The sequence below is a fragment of the Silurus aristotelis genome (genome assembly GCF_946808225.1).
Source record: "Silurus aristotelis genome assembly, chromosome: 21".
Taxonomy (NCBI): Eukaryota; Metazoa; Chordata; class Actinopteri; order Siluriformes; family Siluridae; genus Silurus; species Silurus aristotelis.
Window position 1 is genome coordinate 2,912,359 of NC_139594.1, and position 23,286 is coordinate 2,935,644.

Genomic DNA, 23,286 nt, shown 5'->3' on the forward strand with positions numbered 1-23,286 from the left:
TGGTTACAGTGGGAGGCATTTGGGTACAATTTGGGCTACAAATAGTTACAGTAATATTGTGGGACTAATTCTAATCAAATTGGTTGTTGACCATTAGGGGGCAGTAGGTGGAATCTGAGTAGGGTTGTAGGAAGTTAAATTTGATTGGATGAAGTGACACAGGAACAGAATGTACAGGAAACAGAATCAGTTCAACTCTCAAATCTTCTGGTCCAAGTCGTTTGTTCTTTTATCACCTGACTCCCATATACACTACACAATGCAATAAACAGGTTTTTTTTTTTTTTGTCTGAGACATTATCGTTACAATAATTATGGGAGTCACGTGACAAAAAGTAACGACACGGACCAGAAGATATGAGAGGTGAAACTACTCATTCTGTTTATAATTTAATCGTTAGTTCCATTGTGATATTGCAATGTCCAGAATACGCATTTTTTCCTCTCTGTTTTAGCCTTTCGTCCACACTGACACAGCATTTTTCATTCAACATTCAACAAAAACACTCTCCAAAGTGGATAAATTTGAAAATGTTTTGGAAATGGCGCAGGTTGAAGCATTTTTGCTTATTTTCAGTACAGGGACTTAAGAGTTTTTCAGATGTTTCGCTGTGGATGAACAGCTTTTGCGAAACGATCGAAAGCGAAAGTGTGGACATGGAACATTCTTAGGCAAAAACGCCGTTTTAAAAATTTATCTGGATTAGTGTAGACATAGCCTGAGTCTCCGCACTCCATCGGATTTAGAATAAAATTTTAGGAATTATGGATTATGGTGGGTTTCGGGTCAAGAGTAACAACTGCATTCTGATTGGTCAGAGCATCAGTAAGGGTGGAAAGTGCAACTTAATTGGCTATAGTGGGATTGCAGGAGGGAATTGTGGATTGCTTGGAGGTGCACTGGGGGCAAAATGGCAGTGGTATTGGGGAATACCAAGTGTAGGACCTATGCTGAATTTACATTTATGTCATTTGCACTTATCCAGAGCAACTTACAATTGAGAAATTGAGTGTTAAGGACCGTGCTCATGGGCTCAGAAGTGGAAGCTTGATGGTGCTACAATTTGAACTTCTGATGTAACGTCCAATGCCTTAATCATTGAGCAGCATTGTGGCCCCATCATTGGAGCTTTTGCACAGTTATGTATTTGGGCAGAAACACCAATGCCACGGCCTGGTTTGTCAGAGTGTCACTTGGGGGCAGAAGCTGCATTCACACATGGAGTTGGAAACTGAAAACCAGTTGGTTCCAGTGGTGCTAGTTGCTGAAATGGGTAATGTCAAAAACCCAAATTTTGTTTGAGAAACATTTGCTTGTGTGTGTTTTTGTATTTGTCAGTTGTAATGGTTGTAAGGAGTTGCATTGTTTCGTTGAGGGATGTTGGCAGAGATGAGCAACAGCTGTCAAGTGTATAACTCTTGAAAGTAAAAATAAAGCATTCTTTAGGGAAAAGTTGTTAAGGAAAGGTTTTGTAAACAAAAGGAGAAGTTTTCTGTGTCAGTGCAGTGGCGTGTTGACGCGATTCGGTCTGTAGCGAGCGTACCACAGCGCCGAGTCTTCGGCAGCAGAACGTCTCTGCGTGGTGTGATGCAGTCTCTGTCACACACACATGCTCCCTCCCTTCTTGGCTTTCTTCTTCCGCCAGCGTTCGGTAAGTGATTTTCCTGTGCCGCCGGCTGAGGCTTTGCAGGGGGAAGAGGATTTAATGTAGCATGGAGGCAGGCAGCTGGGGGAAATCACGCGACTGTGTGTGAGAGAGAGGCAAGACGAGTGCCTGAGATATGAAGTTCGAGAGGTAGCTGAAGAATCCTGAGCAGCTCAGCAGGTGAAGCATTTGACCTTGACTCTGATGGTGAAAGTGACTCCTCATATTAAACTAATATTTCTTTGTGAAAAAAAACTAAACAGGACTCATTATAAATGGCGGATGTTTTTAGTGCAGCGTGGTTGCTAAAACGATTTCATGCATTTATGCATAATAAATAAGGTATTTATCATCTGTATTCACAATCCTGCTGGTTGAAATGTAACCATGCAGTTACAGGATGTAGCATCCAGGGCAGAATCTTTGGTTTCAGTGGCATCTAGGACAGGAAGTGAGCTTCAAATGGTTGCAGGGACATTGGGGTGGAAACTCTGGTCCAATTCAATTGTTTTTAGGGGCATTGGGAGAGAAACTATATTTCAACTGGGTACAGGGACACTAGAGGTGGGGACTCTGGTCCAACTAGTTGCAGAGGCATCATAAGCAAGAACCACATAGTCCTGTTAGTGGTTTTAGAGACTGGAATAGTGGTCCAGATGGCCTTAGGGATTTCAAGAGCAGGAGTGAGCAAGAGCAATTGTGTTCCAGTTAGATCCAGGGGCACTAGGGATGGTAAACTGTCCTCCAACTGGTTAGAGGGGTATTGGAAAAAGGCACGGTGTTCCGGTTGGTTACAGAATGTTTAAAAGTTGAAGGATGTCGGGCGTAAATTAATAAAGGAGAGAGTCTCTGCACCACAGACGTCTCACCTCACTGGCAATTGTACACTCCACTAGACTGTGTCAGACTTCCAAGGGTACATCATGTCAAGTCTATACTGTACAGTATGTAGTTTATTTTTTATTTTTTTTTGTCCTTTTGAGCTCTCATCCCTGACCCCCTGTCTTTCAGCGCATCGTAAAGCCACAGGTTCAGGCTGAGCTAACCTCGACCAGACTGGCCAGCCTGAATGAACTCGGCACCTCGGATATGCACTCTTATTTCGCTTTTTGTCCACCAGTCAGTGTAGTCAACCGCCAGCCATTTTGTGCCATTTTGCAAGGCAGTGTCTAAAAGCCGAGGCTTTCCAAGAGCTCTTGTGTGCAGATCGAACACAGCACTCGTCGCCTCTCTCAGGCCCACTCAGCCGAGCGCAGCGATTAACCCGGCCGCACCTCTTTCCACAGCACACAGCTCTCTGCTTCTGTTCCCTCCGGCTAGCACTCGTACTTTTTGTCTCGCTCGGTCTCACTTGTTCTCTTTTCATTTTCTCTCTTAGTTTGTGCTCTTTTGATCTCTCCTTTTGCTTCGTGTCCCCCCCACCCCCCTTCTCTCACTCTCTCATCTGCCTGATTTTTTTCTGATAGCATTGCTAACCGCTTTGTCGTTTCTTCTCTTCTCCTACTTCTCCCCAGCTTCAGTTTCTCTGGTTGTCTTTTCCATATCGCCTTCTAATACAAAGTTGCTCTTTGCTAATGCAGTGTGCAATTAAACAGTAAATAACATGAAGAAATCTTACACAGTCATTCTACTTGTTTTCCTGTTCCCAAGGTAGCCAAGTACCCTTGATCTTTTACTGTTACCCTGGTTGTCGGTTTACACCTTTTGGTTTCCCTCTGTTGGAATTTTCTGTTTAAGTTTTGTTGACCTACTTTTACAAACATAGCAGCTGTCTCCATTTCTAGGCATATGCAAACTAGGTGGTTGCTTAGGGCACAATCAGCTGGGGGGCCCAAGTGAGTGCCGCATGGCCCCCCATCGCCCTCGCCCTTTCAAATTATTTACCTGTTTTTCTGCTTAAGATCAATTTACAGTGTACAGTATATGTTTATATACTTGAATTCAGACAATTTTGCAAACATTATTAGATGTGTTTAACCATTTTGTGAATGATTTGGAGCAGTGTGTGAGGGGTGACAATAAGAATTTCGCCTAGGTTGCCAAAAAAGGCTAGAAACATCCTTGAACATTACTGTGTGATTTCACTGCTAGCGGCTAAGCAGATCTCAATTGGTAACGCATCGCAGCCAATAGTTCCACTCACTGAAAACTAATCAGGATATGATCGGCTGATTCTGCTGTCACTCCATGATCAAGTCCTGACTGGCGGTTGAGCTCGTGTTTGAACTAGATCAAAAATTGCTATTCCGGACCAAAACGAAGTGGCGGCAAGCAATTACAGGCAAACGCTAGTCAAATCCCAGAGGTCTCTCTGAGCGCCTTGGAAGCTCCTAAAGTGTAAATAGAGGGGTGGGCATGGATAGATTGTAAGCTAATCGGCTAATTAGCAGCTTGTATAAATCAAGTCTGACAGGGTTCTCTACACGAGCATGACCCCGGGCTCAACGAGGCTCCGTTGACAGCATCACGCTTTGTTTCGTTCCTTACTGTCTCTCCGTGGCAACACTTGTGGTACATTTGCAATTTCTCAAGGCATTCTGGGTAACCATTCAGACTGCACAGTATGAACACTGTCGCTACTTTTTTGTTTCATTCTTCACACGTTTGCTTTTGCTTGTTTTTTTCCTTTTCATGTACTGCTCACAGTTTTTCTTTTTCTTCTCTCTCACTTCTTTTCCGGCCTGAATAAAGCAGGCTGATGACTCTTTTTCATTTATTCTCTCCCTCCATCTCTATCTCAACCTCTCAACCTCTCTATTTCCTGCCGACGCATCACATCCTCGCTCCGTCCTCTTGTTTGAGTTTCTCCCGACCAACGTTTTTTTGCCCCAAACACGCAGTACTGCACGTTTCTTCCCTCAGTAAAGACGTCATCACGGCAGGATTCCTTCTTAAGCAGGAATTCCTTCCTAAACGATTCCATGTACAATCTTTTTCCGAAATCGAGACGCAATTTTCTCAGCGCCTTATTTGAATCCATTCATCATCGGAGACAGAAAGCCTTCTTAGTTTCAATATAGAAAAAGTGTAATGTAACGTCTTTATTTGAAGGGTAAGGACTCACACACACTCGTTCGCTCACACACACACACACACACACATACACACACACACACACACACATACGCTGCAATGCAGGCTGAGAAATACGACTTTTCTCTGTTAACATCATCATTTTTTTTCTTTCTCCAGTTGAGAAAAACAAGTTGACGCAATTCTTTTGTGGGTTTTATCCCAGGTTTCTTTTTTGGCCTGTAAAGCAGGGGTGGACAGATTCTGTCTGCTCTGTTTTTGTCTCATGCATCAGGTGTTTTTTTTCCCTTCTTTTTTCATCATTTTTTTTTCCATCATTTTTTTTTTTTTTAACAACAAAGCAAAAGTTTGAGCGAGTCTGAAGCCATGACGTCATTGCGTTGTAACACGAGGTGAAAGGCAGGACGCAGGCATGTAAACTTTGCACCGAAATGACAATTCGGGATATAAAAAAAAAGTACAGTACACAAAGAAGCAGGCGTGGCAAAGATACGAAGGTGGAGAAGGGTAGAAATAGGAAAGCTACTCAGGAACGAATGTAAGAAACAGATGCATGCGATGAGGAAATGCTTGCTCAGGGGTTCAAAAGGTTGTGAGTTTAAATCCCAGCACTACCAAGCTGCCACTGTTGGGCCCTTGAGCAAGAATCTCAGCTGTATGAATGATTGATACATGATGTTGCCAAAAGTATTGGAACACCCTGACTAGCCCTACAGTATGTGCTGCTTCTTCAAACGGTTACCACAAATTTGGAGGCACAAAAATTTAATTAATGGGGTAAAGCATGACATTTTCGCTTCACTTGTGAACCTTAGGAGATCCAAACCTGTTCCAGCATGACATTACGACATTGCTGCTCTGGATAAGGGCATCTGCTAAATGCCATAAACCCAAATGCCATTAATATACAGAAGACCAAGTGTTTCCCTGTTTCGTGTCCACACATCATACACTCCTCTGCAAACCTGTGACGTGTCTCTGTCTCTTATTTATCACTTTGGCCCTTTTTCTTACTTTCCCTTTATCCATTTCTTTCTCCCACAGCTTTAAGTCGCTCCATGATGCCTTTCGGCTTGATGAGGAGGGAGCTGGCGTGCGAGGGTTACCCCATCGAGCTCCGTTGCCCTGGCAGCGACGTCATTATGATAGAGACGGCCAACTACGGACGCACCGATGACAAGATCTGTGACGCCGACCCCTTCCAGATGGAGAACGTGCAGTGCTACCTGCCGGATGCCTTCAAGATCATGTCGCAAAGGTACACACCTTGTGTTTTCTGTTCGGGCATAGGATCAAATCTTTGCAAACAAACCTATTGTTTATCCAAGATACATTAAGGGGGCTTCCAGATCGGCCTTATTTAGCCTTTACGAGTTCCACAGCTGTCATTTTCCTCCACTTTGCTCATTTTGGCAGTTTGGCCAGCTGTCACATAAACATCACACACCTTCCTCCAGCTGTGGAGTCTGAAACCTGCAAGTCCTTCCTTAGAGTCCAACCCATTATACAATATGGGCATTTTGTAGACACCTGAGCAGATTCGTAGGTGCTTTCTAAAAGTCCCATTCCGCACAGAGTCCCCATTTGCTTTTATAATAAGCTTTATTCTTCTGAGAAGGTGTTCCACCAGATTTTTTTCAGAGATTTCTGTGAGACTTATTCAGAGATGAGGTGAGGGAGTACTGGGGTTCATGTGCAGTGTGAAATAAATCATCCTAAAGATGTTCAATAGAGTTTGGGGCGTTATAGCAGGAGATCTTACACATCTTCCAACCCAAGTAAAGCAGACCTTCATGGATTTTTATGAGATGCTGGAGCAGGTTTTGGTCTCCTAGTTCAAGTGAAGTGAAAATGTCATGCAGCTGCATCCAAAGACCCTTTATACAATTGTGTGCCTCCATGTTTGTGGCAACTGTTTGGTGAAGAACCAACATATGGCTGGAAAAGTCAGGTGTCTCATATTTTTGATTTTTTGATGACCTTTCATAACCAAATGGATAGCATTCATGGTCCTACATATATGCTAATGGTAAGCTTTGGCATTTTGACTTCAGAAAATCATATCGTTTTTTTTCTCCAGCAATCTTTAGTTCATCGCGTTTGTGCCTCGACATGGAGACCCAGGTTTTAAAGCATTGGGCTGCTGTCACTCTTAGATCCCTCAGGAACTCCTTTGGATCCTGCCTCGATACGAAGTCACTTAATTCACGCAAGTCCTAACTAGCAGCCTTTGCAAGTTTACTCTTGACACGTCTTTGAAACTTCTAAACAGGGTGTAGGAGCTGTCATGGTGTAGCCACGCCTCCCATCTAAATTGTGCCTTTTTTTTAACTAAGCGAGCGCCGACAGTGACGCACACGACATGACACAGGTTTTTGTGTGGATGCCGAAAATAAAAGGCTGCAGTCCGTACGTGCAGAACGTGAATTTATGCCAGATCGATACATTTATTTTCCTTGAGGTGGATCAAATACATTATGAGGAATATTTTATCATCTAAAAATAGCTAAGTGAGCTAAGCATGTGCAGACACTTGTTTTTGACCCTAAATGATTAGCAGAGAAAATGCTAATTTACAGTATAATCATTCCAGTAATAATGTTCTATATTCAGATCTGGAAATGTCCTTCAAATTCCTGCGCTATTAAACATGAACAATTTGCCCTTAAATTTTAGTTTGCATTCTTGAACAATGCAAACTAAATATGGAAAAAGGACACACCTGAGGGTTTGACTGTATTTTAATTACAAAGGCAATACGAAGCTTAATAATATTGAATAAAATATCCAGTAATTCTTACAAATATTCATTCATACATCTATCTTACCAATCATTCATTCATTTATACATTTATATGTATGTCTAATGATCGATCCATCCATCATCCAACTATTTATTTTTTCTTTCATTCATTTATGAATTCATTCAATTGTCTTTCAGATCATCCATCCATCCATCCATCCATCCATCCATCCATCCATCCATCCATCCATCCATCCATCCCTTCAACTATTCATTTATGCATAGATGCATGAATGTGATTTATTTATTTAATTTATTTGATTATTTTTTAAAATAATTTATCCATCCATCCATCCATCCATCCATCCATACATCCATCCATACATCCATTTATACATCTATCTGACATTAATTGAATAATTAATTAGTTAATTCATTAATTTATTAATTAATTTATTCATTTGTCTGTCCAATCATTCATCCAGCCATCCATCCATACATCTATCTGACCATTCATTTAATTATTTATTCATTTATTCATTTTATTGTTTGTCTGATAATCGTCCCCTGGTGGTCTAGTGGTTAAGATGCAGCGCTCCCACCGCTGCGACCCGGGTTCGATCCCCGGTCAGGGAACCATCCCCAGCCACTCTTAGTGCCGGTCCCAAGCCCGGATAAATTGGGGAGGGTTGCGTTAGGAAGGGCATCCAGCGTAAAACATGTGCCAAATCAAACGTGTGGAGGATCCGCTGTGGCGACCCCTAACGGGAGAAGCCGAAAAGAAAGTTTATTGTTTGTCTGATAATCCATCCATACAAGCATCCGTTTATTTATTTATACATCTGTCTGACATTAATGAATGAATGAATTATTGAATTTGTCCGGTCATTCATTCATTCATTCAATTGTCTGTCCATCCGTCCATCCATCCATCCATCCATCCATCCATCCATCCATCATCCATCCATCTAGTCCCAGAAACGTTTGATTTAATGTGGTATTTTTCACTATGCATGTGAACACGTCCGAACCTGTTTACTTCCCGAGTTGAAGCGAAAATCAGGAAAGTATCTGAACACTCGGTTCTTTCTGGTTTAAACGAAACTCATTCATCTGAATATTCTTTTTTCTCAGATGCATTGGTTGATTATTAATAAAAAAAAGTCTCAGTATGAATTAAATTACACTTTAATTACATTTGGCCTCAAACAGAAACCAAAGCTCTGTGAAAGTGAGGGAAAGAGACTGCGGTGTGGAAATCTGTGCACTCAAAAAATATTGTTCATTTTAGGAGGGGTTTTTATTTTATCTGTTTATAATGGCCTTATATAGTTTATAAAGACTTATATATCTGTTCTAATATTTATCTAGATCTGTTTATAAAAATAACAAAATGTGTATCTCCCCAAAAACCTCTAATAAACAATGCTAATCAACACAATCGACTCCTCCTGAAGCTAACAGTCTTTTTTAAAAACACTTTCTTGAGAAAAAGCATGCAGGATTGTGAAAACATGGTTGAAATGGTCTAATAATTAAAGGTGACAATAGGACGTTAGGGTGTAGGCTAAGCTATTAAGTAGCACAATGCTAGCCCTGCATCATCTTAGGATGCAAGCAGCTAGCGTTTGGTTTATAGCACATAACGTTTAACTAGCTTTCTTTGCTACATTTGAAAATCCAGTGGTCTCTATAGCTTGAGTACAAAAGCAGACATTTTTCCAAAGGTGTTCTGTTGTTGGCGTGACGGGTCGTGACGTGACGTGAAGGGACGTGACATGAGGACAGTTAGTATTATTAGGATTAACATCTTTGATCTAGCGTTGCATCAACATTTGAAACATGATCTGAAACAAAAAGTCTGCAGCTAAACTTTTTTCTTGTTTTTCAGCTTGCAGAGTCTCTAGAATTCTTCTTCTTTAAAACACATCTAAACTCTTTAACATTTGAACGTCATTTAAGTCATTGCACATAGATGCAGTTATGTGCAGTTGTTTGGACGAGTGATCAGTAGTGTTGAGTAGTGTTTAGGAGTGTTCAATAGACTTCAGGAGTATTTAGTCATATTTGGGAGTGTTCAGGAGTGTTTAGTGGTGTTACAAGTGTGTTCAGCAAGGTTAGGTACTGTGTGGTAGTGTTTAGGCGTGTTTTGTAATGTTTTGTGGCATTCAGGATTGATCAGGAATGTTTAGGAGGATTCAGGAGTGTTCAATGGTGTTTCAAGAGTGTTGTGTAATGTCATGAATGTTCAGGGGTGTTGTGTAATGTTCAGTATTGTAGTCTTCAGGAGTGTCCTGACGTGTTTACTATCGTTTAGTGGTGTTCTGGAGTGTTTACTATTGTTTAGTGGTGTTCTGGAGTGTTTACTATTGTTTAGTGGTGTTCTGGAGTGTTTACTATTGTTTAGTGGTGTTTAGGAGTGTTTAGTATTGTTCAGGAGTGTTTAGTATTGTTCAGGAGTGTTTAGGAGTTTTTAAGGAGTGTTTCGGAGTGTTTGGTAGTTTTTAGTAGTGTTTAGTAAAATTTTGTAGGGTTCAGTAATGTTTATTAGTGTTTAGTAGAGTTTTGTAGTGTTTAGTGGTGTTCAGTAATGTCCAGGAGATTATAGTATTATTTAGTAGAGTTTATTAGTGTTCAGGAGTATTTAGTAGTGTGTGTGTGTCTTTCTTCCTGTATAACAAAATTTACACACACACACACACACACACACACACACACACACACACACACACACACACACACACACACACACACATGCATGACAGTGAGAGAGACAAACAAAGAGTCTGGGACATAAAAAGCCAGAGAGAAAGATGAAAAAAGATGGATGGACAGACAAAGACAAAAACAAAACAAAAAAGCGGCTTCCAGAGAAAGATAGAAATATGAAATGGACAGAGAAATGCATACAAAGAAATACGCAAAGAAAGAGATGGAAAAAGAGAGAACCAGAGACCGATATAGAAAGACAGGAGACAGGCAGAAAATGTGAAAAAGAATTAGAAAAACAGGCAGACCGACAAAGTGATTTAGAGGAGGGCAATGAAAAACAAACTGAGACAGAGAGAGAAAGTCCAAAACAGACAGACAGACAGACAGACAGACAGACAGACAGACAGACAGACAGACAGACAGACAGACAGACAGACAGACAGACAGACAGACAGACAGGAATATATAAAAAGGACAACAAGAAACTACCCAAGCCATCGAACCAGACAGGAAGCCAGACAGACAGAAAGGCAGGGGTATAAAGAAAGATAACAATAAGCTATTCAAGCCATCGACAGACAGACAGACAGACAGACAGACAGACAGACAGACAGACAGACAGACAGACAGACAGACAGACAGACAGACAGACAGATGCACAAAAAGACAGACGGAAACAGACAGAGAAAGGATTAGGGAGATGAAGAAGAGCTGATAGAAGGCAATACAGACACATGGAGGAGAATACAGATGGTTGTGTGTGTGTGTGTGTGTGTGTGTGTGTGTGTGTGTGTGTGTGTGTGTGTGTGTGTGTGTGTGTGTGTGTGTGTGTGTGTGAATATATTTAAACAGTGCGTGTGCATGTAATATTGAAAAAGTGCTGTGAGGTGCGGTTGATCACGCCACGTTGCCGTGTTGCTCGTCAGCTGCCGTCCTCACACACACGTCTGTCTGTTTTCTCCCGAATGCTGCAGTCACATGATCACATCTAGTGGGAAATTATTCCATCGCTCTGCTCCAGCCCAGAGGGACAATCCGCTCCATTCTGTCCTCATGTACACATTATTAACTACATAACTCTCTCTCTCTCTCTCTCTTTCTCTCTCTCTCTCTCCATCTCTCTCTGTCTCTCCCTCTCACTCCCTCGCTTCATCTCTCTTTATCAGTTCACTTCCTGTGCAGCAGCTTTTATTGGCATGAATGGTACAAATCACAGCGCTGCAGAAGCACATAGACACTTAAACACACGTATATCACCACACACACACACACACACACACACACACACACACACACACACACACACACACACACACACACACACACACACACACAGGGACATCAGCATGATTCTGTGTTTAATCATATTTAGGTCTCTCTTTCCTTCATTACTCTCCCTTACACTCTTTCTTACTACTGTCTGTCTTTCGACTGCTGTCTCTTTTGCCATCTTCCTTTTTGTCACTGTCTCTTTTTTTTACCTGTCTTTCTTTCACTGTCTCCCTTTTTTCCATTGGTTTAATTTTTTTAGTTCTTTTTCTTTTTTCTTTCAAACTCTCTTGCAGTCTATTTGCTGTCTCTCGTGTTGTCTCCCCATCTCTTTGTCCTTTTTGCTCCTTTTTCTTGCAATGTTTCTCTAATAATTTATCTTACTGTCTCTCCATCTTTCTTTCTTTTTCTTGCTGTCTCTCCTTATCTTTGTCTCTCTTATTGTCTCCACATCTTTCTCTTTCTGTCTGTCTTCATTCCCAGCCCTCATTATCACATGCCTTTTTTCCAACACCAGCAGAACTCAGTCTACTGTGCAATCAACAAAGGTTCCTGATAGTGTTCCTCTCTGGTCAAAGGCACTCCGTATAGAATCTTTAAGGATTAGATTTTTAAGGTTTGTCCTTTTACGGTTCTCGTAATTGCTTACATTTACAGCATTTCGAGGACACCCTTATCCAGAGCGCGTTAGTGGCGCTGGGATTTAAACTCATGACCATCTGGTCAGAAGTCCGACATCTTAACCGCTGAGCTCCCCCTTCCTGTATAAGATGATGGACTTATTGGAGATCTTAAAGGGAAGTGGTTGCTTAGTGGATAAGATTTTGGACCTCTGATCAGAAGGTCATGGGTTTAAATCCCAGCGCCATCAAGTTGCCACTGCTGGGTGCTTGAGCAAAGCCCTTGAATCTTAATTGCTCCTGCTAAATATTTAAAGTTTCGTTATACTATTTAAACAAACCTTTGTGGACATCTGAGTTAACATTGGTACGTGCGATTTTGGGAAGATGTTCCACTAGATTTTGTGGAGAGCCGAAAGGGTGTTAGGAAAGTCAGGTACTACAGGATGTAGGTGAAGTGAGGAGGCCTGGGGTGCAGTGAAGGATTCATCCCAAAGGTGTGCAATAGGGTTGGAGCGCTATAGCAGGAGATCTTCATGAATTTGTGTACAGGGGCATTATCAGCTTTTCTCTGGAGCCCAAGTTACATCCTTAATCACCTGAGATGGCACTTCTTGAGCGATCCGTGTACAGCGTACAAATCTTATTTAATTAATCTTCAGATATCTTGCCCAAGTAATTCTCTTTTCCAGCTGAAGAGGGTCACATTTGTCAAATGATTCCTTTTTTAATGCTCATAGAGTCAGGATTTGCTGATGTTAAGCCAAGTTATACAATATCTTTCAGGATTATGGTCCTGGACTATGTTTCCAATCAGCCACTGCTCCTTGTAATCTTGATAGCACATGTATTTAAGCCTCACGTTGAACCACACTTTTTTGTCTGATATTGCTCACTTGCGCACTCATGCACTAATCCATATAAAGTGCATGGCAGTTCAGTTCACTGTATGGGAAGAAGGGAATAAAAAATCTAGTAAGCGAATTGTGGGCACTGATGTATATATGCGTCAGAGAAGAGAAATGCTGTGGACAATTTAATTCAAATTTCATATTAGCATCTGTGGTGTATCAAAATACAGTCATTTCTTTTTGTTTCTTTGTCACACATTTATTGTATGTTGAAAATAAAACGAAAAAAATGCTTGTCAAGTTTAATTATTTAATATAAAAATAAATGAAACCATAAAAAGTACAACATTTTCTTTCTTACTTTTTGTAAAGATTTAAAATCCTTGAAAATAGATCAACAAAAATAGTCAAAAACATAAACACACATTATCTACAAAACATTTTTTTTTTTTTACCAAGATTCCTGTCAGCATCCCAAAACCGAATCTAGAAACTCCTGTGTAACAGTTGCCCCCTTCAGCGTTACCGTTGCCCCTTCCAAGCGTTACCGTCCACCGTCTTTCATTTCCTTTTCCACAGTCTCGCATTGCATTATGGGAAATAGGGGGTCCATTTGAGTGTACATCGGATGTACACTTAAAAACAGAGGGTGCAAACAAGTAATCGAATGAAGGAAATGGAGTTTGTTCATTCAGAATTCAGAACCTGATACAAAATGGCCTACACTTGATATAGTGCACCAAAGAGTGAGATAGGGAGTCTGACCTTTGTCCTTTTACGGTTTTAGTCATTGTTTAAATTTTCCTTTATTGTTTGTTCAAAGCCCTTATCCAGAGTGACTTACAGTTAAACAACTGAGCAATGAAGGGTTAAGGGCCTTGCTCCAAGGCCCAGCATTGACAGCTTTGTGGTGATTTGAACCCACGATCTTCTTATTAGAAGTCCGACGTGTCCTTTGAGCTGCCACTTCACACTTATTGTCTCTACCCCTGTCTCGTCATTGCTCCTTATGTTGTTTCACTCACAGGTGTATCCACTTCATGGTTTAATTTGTGTATTTATAAATACCCTTGTGTTTGTGTTTTGACTTTGCAAAAAGTAACTCGTTCATTTTCAGTCGATTGCCAAGTCTTTTGTTCCATGTTTGTTCCTTTGCCGATCGCCTGACCATCACGTTTTTGCATCTCCGTGCCATTTTGCATTTGTTTGCCTGTTTATTTTAATAAAATCTTCTTACTCAACACTGACATCTACCTTTACTGTAGTGCATTTCATGTGTTACATGAAGCAAATATACAAAGACAGAAATAAAACATGAAAAACATAGACAAAAAAAACAAAACCTTAACCTAAACAAAGGAAGAGGTAGCTTAGTGGATAAAATGCTGGACTTGTAGGAGGGAAGGGGTAGCTCAGTGGATTTGATGTCGGAGAAGTTGGAGGGAAGGGGTACCTCAGTGAATAAGATTCTGGACTTGTTGGAGGGAAGGGGTAGCTCAGTGGATAAGATGTTGGAGAAGTTGGAGGGAAGGGGTAGCTCAGTGGATAAGATGCTGGACTTGTTGGAGGGAAGGGGTAGCTCATTGGATAAGATGTTGGAGAAGTTGGAGGGAAGGGGTAGCTCAGTGGATAAGATGTTGGACTTGTTGGAGGGAAGGGGTAGCTCATTGGATAAGATGTTGGAGAAGTTGGAGGGAAGGGGTAGCTCAGTGGATAAGATGCTGGACTTGTTGGAGGGAAAGGGTAGCTCAGTGGATAAGATGCTGGACTTGTTGGAGGAAAGGGTAGCTCAGTGGATAAGATGCTGGACTTGTTGGAGGGAAGGGGTAGCTCAGTGGATAAGATGCTGGACTTGTTGGAGGGAAAGGGTAGCTCAGTGGATAAGATGCTGGACTTGTTGGAGGGAAGGGGTAGCTCAGTGGATAAGATGCTGGACTTGTTGGAGGGAAAGGGTAGCTCAGTGGATAAGATGCTGGACTTGTTGGAGGGAAAGGGTAGCTCAGTAGATAAGATGCTGGACTTGTTGGAGGGAAAAGGTAGCTCAGTGGTTGAGATCTTGAACTTATTGAAGATGTTAGAGGGAAGGGGTAGCTCAGTGAATTAGATGTTGGCGATGTCGTAGGAAACTGGTTGACCAATGGTTAAGATGTTAGACCACTGATTAGATGGTCATGGTTTCTAATCCCAGCTCCACCAAGCTGCCACTGTTGGGAGTTTGAGAAAGGCTCTTAACCATTAGCTGTTCACTTGTATGAATGAAATAACTCTAGGTCACTCTGGATAAGGCGTAAATGTTAATTACGCATTGACTGGAACAATTTCTGTAAAAAACAAAAAAACAAAAACACTATCCCATACTAAATTAGTTTATCTCTTATTTTTTTCTATCTGTCTGTTTCAGTCTTGCTCAATTCCTGTCTATTGACTTGTTGTTAAACCTATTAAAAGGTTCATAATTTGGTCTTGATCCAGGGGTGTACAGTGTGTTTTACTAAAGATACTACTACATCCATCTGTCACTACAGTCTGTGTGACCAATTGGGCAGCTTTGCTCAGATCACTAACATGATGATGGTTTGCTGTCAGATTTTCAGAGAACCATGCTAATTCATCAATCACACTGTCTATCTCAATAGTTATATATATTTTTTTGCTAATTAACACCTTTATGATCAGGTTTTGATTTTGTAGAGCGTAAATGTGACTAAACCGCACATTCTGTTTCTTTTCGGCCTACTTTCTGGTACTGAACACAGGATCGTTTGACATTAATGCTACAATACATGAAAAAGAAATGAATATTGGTTTTTTTTTTTTCCTTCAAGAAGCACACAGTGTCACAGTCAATGAACTCGAGTTGGCCATATGGTGCGAAGGACAGAATGCAAGACCGAGTACTGAATGGCAATTTCATTTTCCTCTGTAAGACTTTTTTTTTTCATACAGAAGAGATAATGAAGGGTCGCTTTGTATTAGCTGTAGCTAAATCAAAAAAGCTTTTCACAAGAAGGGCTTATTTTATAAATTTACCAAATATGACCTGCAAGAACTATGTTTCTTTCTTTAGTTATTTTTCATTTTTTATACAGTGAATAGTGTCATGAGGCTGTCACTGTGTTGTCCCAGAATAGGCTTGGAGTGGTAGAAAAAACAAAACAAAATTAGGCCAAAAATATTAAGCTTTTAAAAGTCTTAACAACAAATAATTGACTAAGAATAAAGTTAATGCACTCCTGAGACCCGCTTTTAAAAAAAAGGATTTATGCATTTGGCAGAACTTCTTATCCAGAGCAACTTCTAATTCAACTGAGCATTTAAGGGGTTAAGGGCCTTGCTCAAGGACCCACAGTGGCAGCTTGAATTGGTGGTGCTGGAATTTGAACTCATCCAAATCCCAATGCCTTAACCAGTGAGCTGCCACTTCCAAAGTACAAAGAAAGCAAACAGTCAATAAATCTGATTTATCTGATTTTTATATGTTGCCAGAAATGACCCCATGTTCCTCACAATTCTCCTTCACTATACAGTCTCCTCAACATTTACTCCTATGAAACAAGTTCAACCATCACATAAATCCAATATCTCTATTTTGCAGTTCCGCTGCATTTTCAGCCATGTAAGTTCATTATTACTGCAACTAATACATGTTTTTCCTATGGTGGGTTTATCTCCAAGAAGCTGTAGCTCTGGTTCTACAGGAAAATCAAACCCCAGGCACTCTTTGAGTATTCCCACAATGTTGCATCAAAATTAATTAACTAAATAGCATTTGCAGTAGAATCGGATTTTGACGTTATTTTTTCAAAAACAAAATAATAAACGTAGCCACAGGTGGCGTTAGTGAAGCGGTTAGGGACATCCACCTAAACTCCGCCCACAGAACCCATAACAATGTTTTCTAACTGGAAAAAGGTCTGTAGTTTTTGCCCAATGAATGTAAATAATATGTAAAGGTTTTGCACATATGCTTAAGAACTACTGTATGGTCAGTTTTTGGCCAGCAAAAGGACACAAGAACCCCTTCATACAGTATTCCTGACAAATCAATAATGGACAGCATGTTCCTGGATGTGATATATTAGCTTCCTGTAAAGCCCCGGTATGACTGCTGTTTTGATTTCCTTTGACCAAGAGAAGACATTTATTCACGTTGACCACAAGTATCTTTGTAATGTAATCAAAGCTTGTACTGGTATCAGATATGTTTCTATTTAGACTTGGATGCTGTCGTTATAGGCTGGTATTGTGTGTGGGATCGGGGCAGGAGGTGGCTCGATCTGGGCGATTTCGCTTTCAAGAGATATAAGTGAAGAGTCAATTTATCTGTAAAGTTATCTGCAGTTTAAAGGTTTTCTTCTTTCCAACTCAACTGGTGCAGGTCATCGGCTGATGAAATAGGTAAGGTAGAGGAGCAAAGTCAGCCTTAACCATTAAGCCACAGTTGTGGGTCGGTTCAAAAAGAGTTGGAGTTTCCCTGTCCCTGTTGGAGGTTGTAAAATTGTCTATGTTAAAAGCCCTATACATATAAAATATAATTTATTATCATCAATCGTGGTCAGAATTTTGAAGGTTTTACATGAGGCTGTGAAGAGGACATAATCTGCCAAAAGTAACTCTAATAAAAAAAAGAAAAAAAAAGAAAAGGTTTAGGGACAAATGACATTTTTACAATCACCAGGATTGCATGGGGTCAACAGTATTAGGTTCTTTCTTCCGTTATTTCTTTTTTCTTTTTCTTACTTTCTCCCTTCCTGTCCTTCTTTCCTTCCTTCCCAAATGTGTACACTAGTGTAATTGTGGCCAATTCCCACCCACCCTCTATCAGCTGCCTTCCCAAATTGGGAAACTCAAAGCTAAGACATGATTCCTTCAAAACAAGTCAACCAATCACACATTTTTAAACCCAGAGCAGAGTAGCATGCATGGGGGAGAGTGCTGTCTGCCCTCTTCTGCATACTTGAGTGCACAAACACCTGTGATTGGCGAGTGTGGCTGTGATTGACAGGTAGAGATAGTGCTAGTAGAAGAGCACAGCCAGATTTGCTGCATAATCAAGTGTTGGCTCTGTAAAAAAAATTTAAATAAAAAAAGAGGGAAGAGTGGAATGGAGAGAGTTGAGGCGATTTGGGTAACTTCTACCCTGGGGCACAGTTTCACTGTATAACAAGGATGCAGGGACTGGTGCACATCTGGGGTGTTAAGTACAGGAAATCTTGCTTATTTTCTTTTCTTTTTTGGTTACTTCTATCAGCCATCCTCTACCTGAACAAGAAAAATGTCCGAGCCTGGGGGCATCACTGGTCTCTCGGTTGAATGGACCCTGCCAAAACACATTTAAGTAAACCTAGTGGAATGTGACACAATAAATACCCATTTTTCATCAAATTTTCGCAGGGCACACTTAGTGCCTGCAGCATGAACGCTGATTTCGATCTCACTGATGTTCAGGGACTTCCATATGGTGAAAAGCATTGTTCTGTAATCAAAGGTCGTGGCACTTTGTGAGCATTGTGGGAGAGTTTCCCTTTTCTGATGGACCTGGTATTCTACACTGAAGAGTAAAAGTTCACTTGTGTAAAAGTACAAAAATATTAAACTTTGAAGTTTCCACTTACAATATTTAAATTTATTATAACTATAATGTTCCTATTATCATTTTTATCACAAGACTTTACTTAATCAACTTAGTTTATGTGTAAAGACTCGAATGTGACTCTCAGCACACTGATCTATTAATAGAATGATATTAATGACTCAAACACTGATCGATTTCTATTACAATCATCATGAACCCAAAACCTTCTTTTTAACTTTCTTTCGGCTTCTCCTATTAGGGGTCGCCACAGTGGACCATCGGTATGTTTGATTTGGCACACGTTTTTACGCTGGATGCCCTTCCTAAGGCAACACTCCCCATTTATCCGGGCTTTGGACCGGCACTAAGGCTTGTGCAACCCTAATGGCTGGGGTCGGTTCCCTGCCCGGGGATCGAACCCGGGCCGCAGCGGTGAGAGCGCCGCATCCTAACCACTAGACCACCAGGGAACCTTCTTTTTAACTACTTAAAAAAACTAATGTAAATGAGGTCACGTGTGTTGTGGCGAGTCTGAAGTTTATCATCATTTATTCTTCTCCAAATGTTCTGCTTGATGTTGAACTGTATGTTGGTGATCAGTAGACACACCAAGCGCCAATCAAAACAAGTTTTAAACACAGCATGTGACACTGATTGGTGACCCTGTTTGACCAGTTAAGTTTTTATCCTTATAAATAAAAAGGAACAACTGATTTCACCAAATGTAGTTGAGTAAAAAGTGAAGTTTTAGTAAAAGCCTCCACAAATTAAAATACTGTAGTAAAGTACAGATATACAAAAAAACTCAATCAGTAACAAATTACATTTACATCCACCACTGGTAAAGACATTGGAATTCTGATCAGAAGATTATGAGTTCAAATCCCAGAATCATCAAGTAAGTGATGTGCTTTATTCTGTAGTCATCACATGTACTTTGAAGCACAGTCAAATACTTTCTTTGCATATCCCAGCGATGTTACAGCACCCCTGGGGCACAGAAGTGGCAGCTTGGCAATACCAGGCGCTTGAACCTCCAACCTTCCGATCAGTAACCCAGAGCCTTAACCACTGAGCTCCTACCTCTTCTCCTCATAATAATGTAAGTTGCCCTGGATAAAGGGGTCTGTCAAATGCTTTTAAATGAACTATTCACAGTGTAGGGGCCTGAAACAATTTTTAAAGGAGGTGGGAGCTCAGGGGTTATGGCTCTGGGTTACTGATAGGAAGGTTGGTGGTTCAAGCCCCGGTATGGCCAAGCTGGTACTCTTGAGGGGCCCTTAAGCAAGGCCCTTAACCCTCTGGCAAAAACCCTTACTTCCCCCTCATCCATGCATATTACATTCTATTCTTTCTTTCTTTCTTTCTTTCTTTCTTTCTTTCTTTCTTTCTTTCTTTCTTTCTTTCTTTCTTTCTTTCTTTCTTTTTTGCTTTATTTATCTCTCTCTTTCTTTCTCCTTATCTGTGCATATCAAATTTCTTTTTCTTACTTTCTTTCTTTCTTTCTTTCTTTTTTTCTTTCTTTCTTTCTTTCTTTCTTCTTTCATACTAAATTTATTTTTCTTTATTTATTTATTCCTTCCATGTTCTTTCTTTCTTTCTTTCTTTCTTTCTTTCTTTCTTTCTTTCTTTCTTTCTTTCTTTCTTTTTTTCTTTCTTTCTTTCTTTCTTTCTTTTTTTCTTTCTTTCTTTCTTTCTTTCTTTCTTTCTTTCTTTCTTTCTTTCTTTCTTTCTTTCTTTCTTTCTTTCTTTCTCTCTCTTTCTTTCTCCTTATCTGTGCATATCAAATTTATTTTTCTTTCTTTCTTGTTTTCTTTCTTGTTTTCTTTCTTGTTTTCTTTCTTTCTTGTTTTCTTTCTTTCTTGTTTTCTTTCTTTCTTTCTTTCTTTCTTTCTTTCTTTCTTTCTTTCTTTCTTTCTTCCTTTTTTTTCTCTTTCTTTCTCCTTATCTGTGCATATCAAATTTATTTTTCTTTCTTTCTTGTTTTCTTTCTTGTTTTCTTTCTTGTTTTCTTTCTTTCTTTCTTTCTTTCTTTCTTTCTTTCTTTCTTGTTTTCTTTCTTGTTTTCTTTCTTTCTTTCTTTCTTTCTTTCTTTCTTTCTTTCTTTCTTTCTTTCTTTCTTTCTTTCTTTCTTTCTTTCTTTCTTTCTTTCTATTTGTGTGTGCTATTAATTCCTGAAAATGAATTCGGATCTTTGCGTGAATCAGTTGATCTGAAATCAGAAGTGGCCACATGCACCATATCCAGGCCAGTGTATTAACAAAATGAATTGCTATTGGTATCGTAAGCTACGCATAAACGAGAGCCTCTGTTTAATTTGTCCAGCTTCGATATGAACACGCAGCGACTATGCAACAAAACGAATCGTTCTAATACTATAATATTAAGCCATCATTTTCTAAACCTTTCAACCATTTCGAAAACCCGAACCATATTCCTGACAAACCCTCTCATTTAAAAAAAAAAACCCTCATAAATGGTGTAATTTTGTCTTCACCTTGCAGAAATGTACTTCCTTAAATTTAATACCTGCTTATTGGTGGAATTCATTTTGTGCTCTCGTTCTCTGGTCCCGGAATGAGTTTGAAGCAGCGATCAGTCACACGGGTGTTAAATTAGCCTACATGCGTCGACTCCATCGTGCGTTTCACACTTTTAGGTGCAAACGCCACAAATTGCATATTCATTAAGGTAAACACGTGTTATTTCTTGCTTGTGTGAAATTATTTGCCATTAATAAATCACCTCGTTTTTTTTTTTACCACACAGACCATTTGAGTCTGGCTGTTTAAATTGCCGTTTTTTTTTACCTTGTACTACCCTGAAGCTCGGGCCATTCAGAAAGAAAGAAAGCCCACTCTTCAATGTGTGTGAAGGTGTGCCACATGCCTCTTTTGGCTTAAGTTTTGTAAGCCAGGTGGTCCGAGTGTTTTGGCACAGCCGCCTTTCCCAAAGGCTGTTGGCAGAACCCTGAACAAGTGTCCAATTGATAAACAGACAGCTAACTTCTCGTGGAGGAATGCACAGGGGACAGTAGACACAAAGACATCAAATGCATCTTGATCCTTTCCCTTTTTTGTCCCCATGATTTTTTCAGTGTCTTCTAGTGTCTTTTAATAAGTGTCTTCATTGATTGTTTTACCCTTTGGATAAATCCCTTAGCATGTAGGATGTAGCATTCCTTTAGCATCTCTGAATTTTTTTTTTCATTATGCTGGGTGCACATTGCACGATTTTTAGAAACCTTTGCGATTGTTGCTCGTCAGACTGTACGAACATCCGATCACACTAGATGTGTTTACATGGAGTATTGTAATCGGTTTAAAGGTCCAATCCGAAATGCTCCATGAAAACACCTCAATCGGAATAAAAATGCCCGAACCGAATGAAATTGTAATGGATTGAGAGGGGTGGGATAAACCTTTCTATAAACCGAAAACAATACAAATTCTGCCATGTAAACATTTAAATTGATTACTTTTCCTCTACGTCATCACGTCAAAATGTCGGCAAAAAGCAAAATGATTTCCGCACAGCTTCCGAGTTTGTATAATACAACCGTGACACGCATCATTAGGGGTATTGGATTTCTCACGATCTTTTTATCTGGGGCCATAAATCCTTCTACCAGCCCACACAAACGTGTCAATGACCGGTGAATCATGCGTAAGTTTAGTTTACATTCCAGGTCACTAAACTCTAGCAATACAACCCGCTCCCACCAATGCCATATCGGATTAGAGAACGCCTCATGTAAAAAGATCACCTTTTCACACAAGTCTTTCAATCGGAATGATTTTAATCGGAATGACAAAAAAGTGCACCCTGCTCAGTTGTAAGTCGCTCAGGATAAGGGCATCCGCCAAATGTAAATGCAAAGAGCAGAAGCACTTTCCTGAACTTAACAGAGAAAAGAGTCCATTGTTGGGATGGTCCTTTACAATGGTCCTGGTCTGGCACCGCGTGCTGTAGATGTCCTGCAGGTTAGGGAGCTTGTTGCGGATGGTTCGTTCAGCTGACCGCACCACCCTCTGGAGGGCTTATCTGTCCCGATTTAGGAAGTGATGCTACCCGACAGGACGCAGGAAGCAGTTGGTAGAGACACTGCCTTCAAATGTAAGGGAGCACGGGTTGCACGTTCCCTCAGCCTGTTCCTGATACTGGCTTGTTTCCCTCGCGGATGCCGGTACTTTGTTATTCCTCAGGATCTCACTCGTCCAGCATGGGTCCAGGTTTAAAAACATCTGAAAGTGTGAAAAACTCAGCAGCCAACCTCACCCTATTGAAAGTTCAGACCCGCATTCTCTAATTTAGCGAATATAGCTAATGGTAGCTAGAAGCAAACAAAAACAATTTGTAGTGTTAAATTTGTTAATGACATGCCTTTTGATAACAGAAGGTCATACAAACACTGTTTTTTCCCTTTATAACTCATTAGGTTTCTCTTCTTGCTGTACCTGACTCACGTCAACATTTTCCCTGAGGTGGTTTGAAGTCATCGCGCTAATTTCGTCATCGGGTTCGGCTGCTCCTATCGGTTCTCTCTCGGTTTGACACTGCAGGAAAGAGACTGAAACCTTCTGGCAGAATTTCATTGGAGGGGAAAAAAATGCTCGGCTGAAACCAGTGATCAGAGACAGATTTTAGCATTGGATTATGGGGATCTTTTAGGATTTTTAAAATTTGTCTTAGACGACCATATTGTGGCTAAAATTTCAGTGCGCACCTGGATTTAGGTTGTTCATTTGTTCATCTGTCTGTCAGTTTTGTTAAATCTCAAATAGTTGCATTGAATTTTCACCATAAAAAGATTGTGGAATTCAGCCAATCAGGGACA

General features: G+C 40.4%; 1 protein-coding gene across 7 annotated transcripts in view; it reads left to right on the forward strand.

Annotated features, from left to right (window-relative positions):
- The window catches only part of adgrl1a (adhesion G protein-coupled receptor L1a), a 202,916-nt gene that overhangs the window by 102,167 nt on the left and 77,463 nt on the right, over positions 1–23,286 (forward strand). For 6 of the 7 annotated variants that reach the window (XM_083524300.1, XM_083524302.1, XM_083524297.1 and 3 more), the window contains exon 3: positions 5,724–5,937. In XM_083524300.1, coding sequence (XP_083380426.1) covers positions 5,724–5,937 — 214 coding nt within the window. Of the gene's footprint in view, positions 1–1,686; positions 1,827–5,723; positions 5,938–23,286 lie in introns of those variants that run through there. The other variant, XM_083524303.1, reaches the window with a different exon arrangement.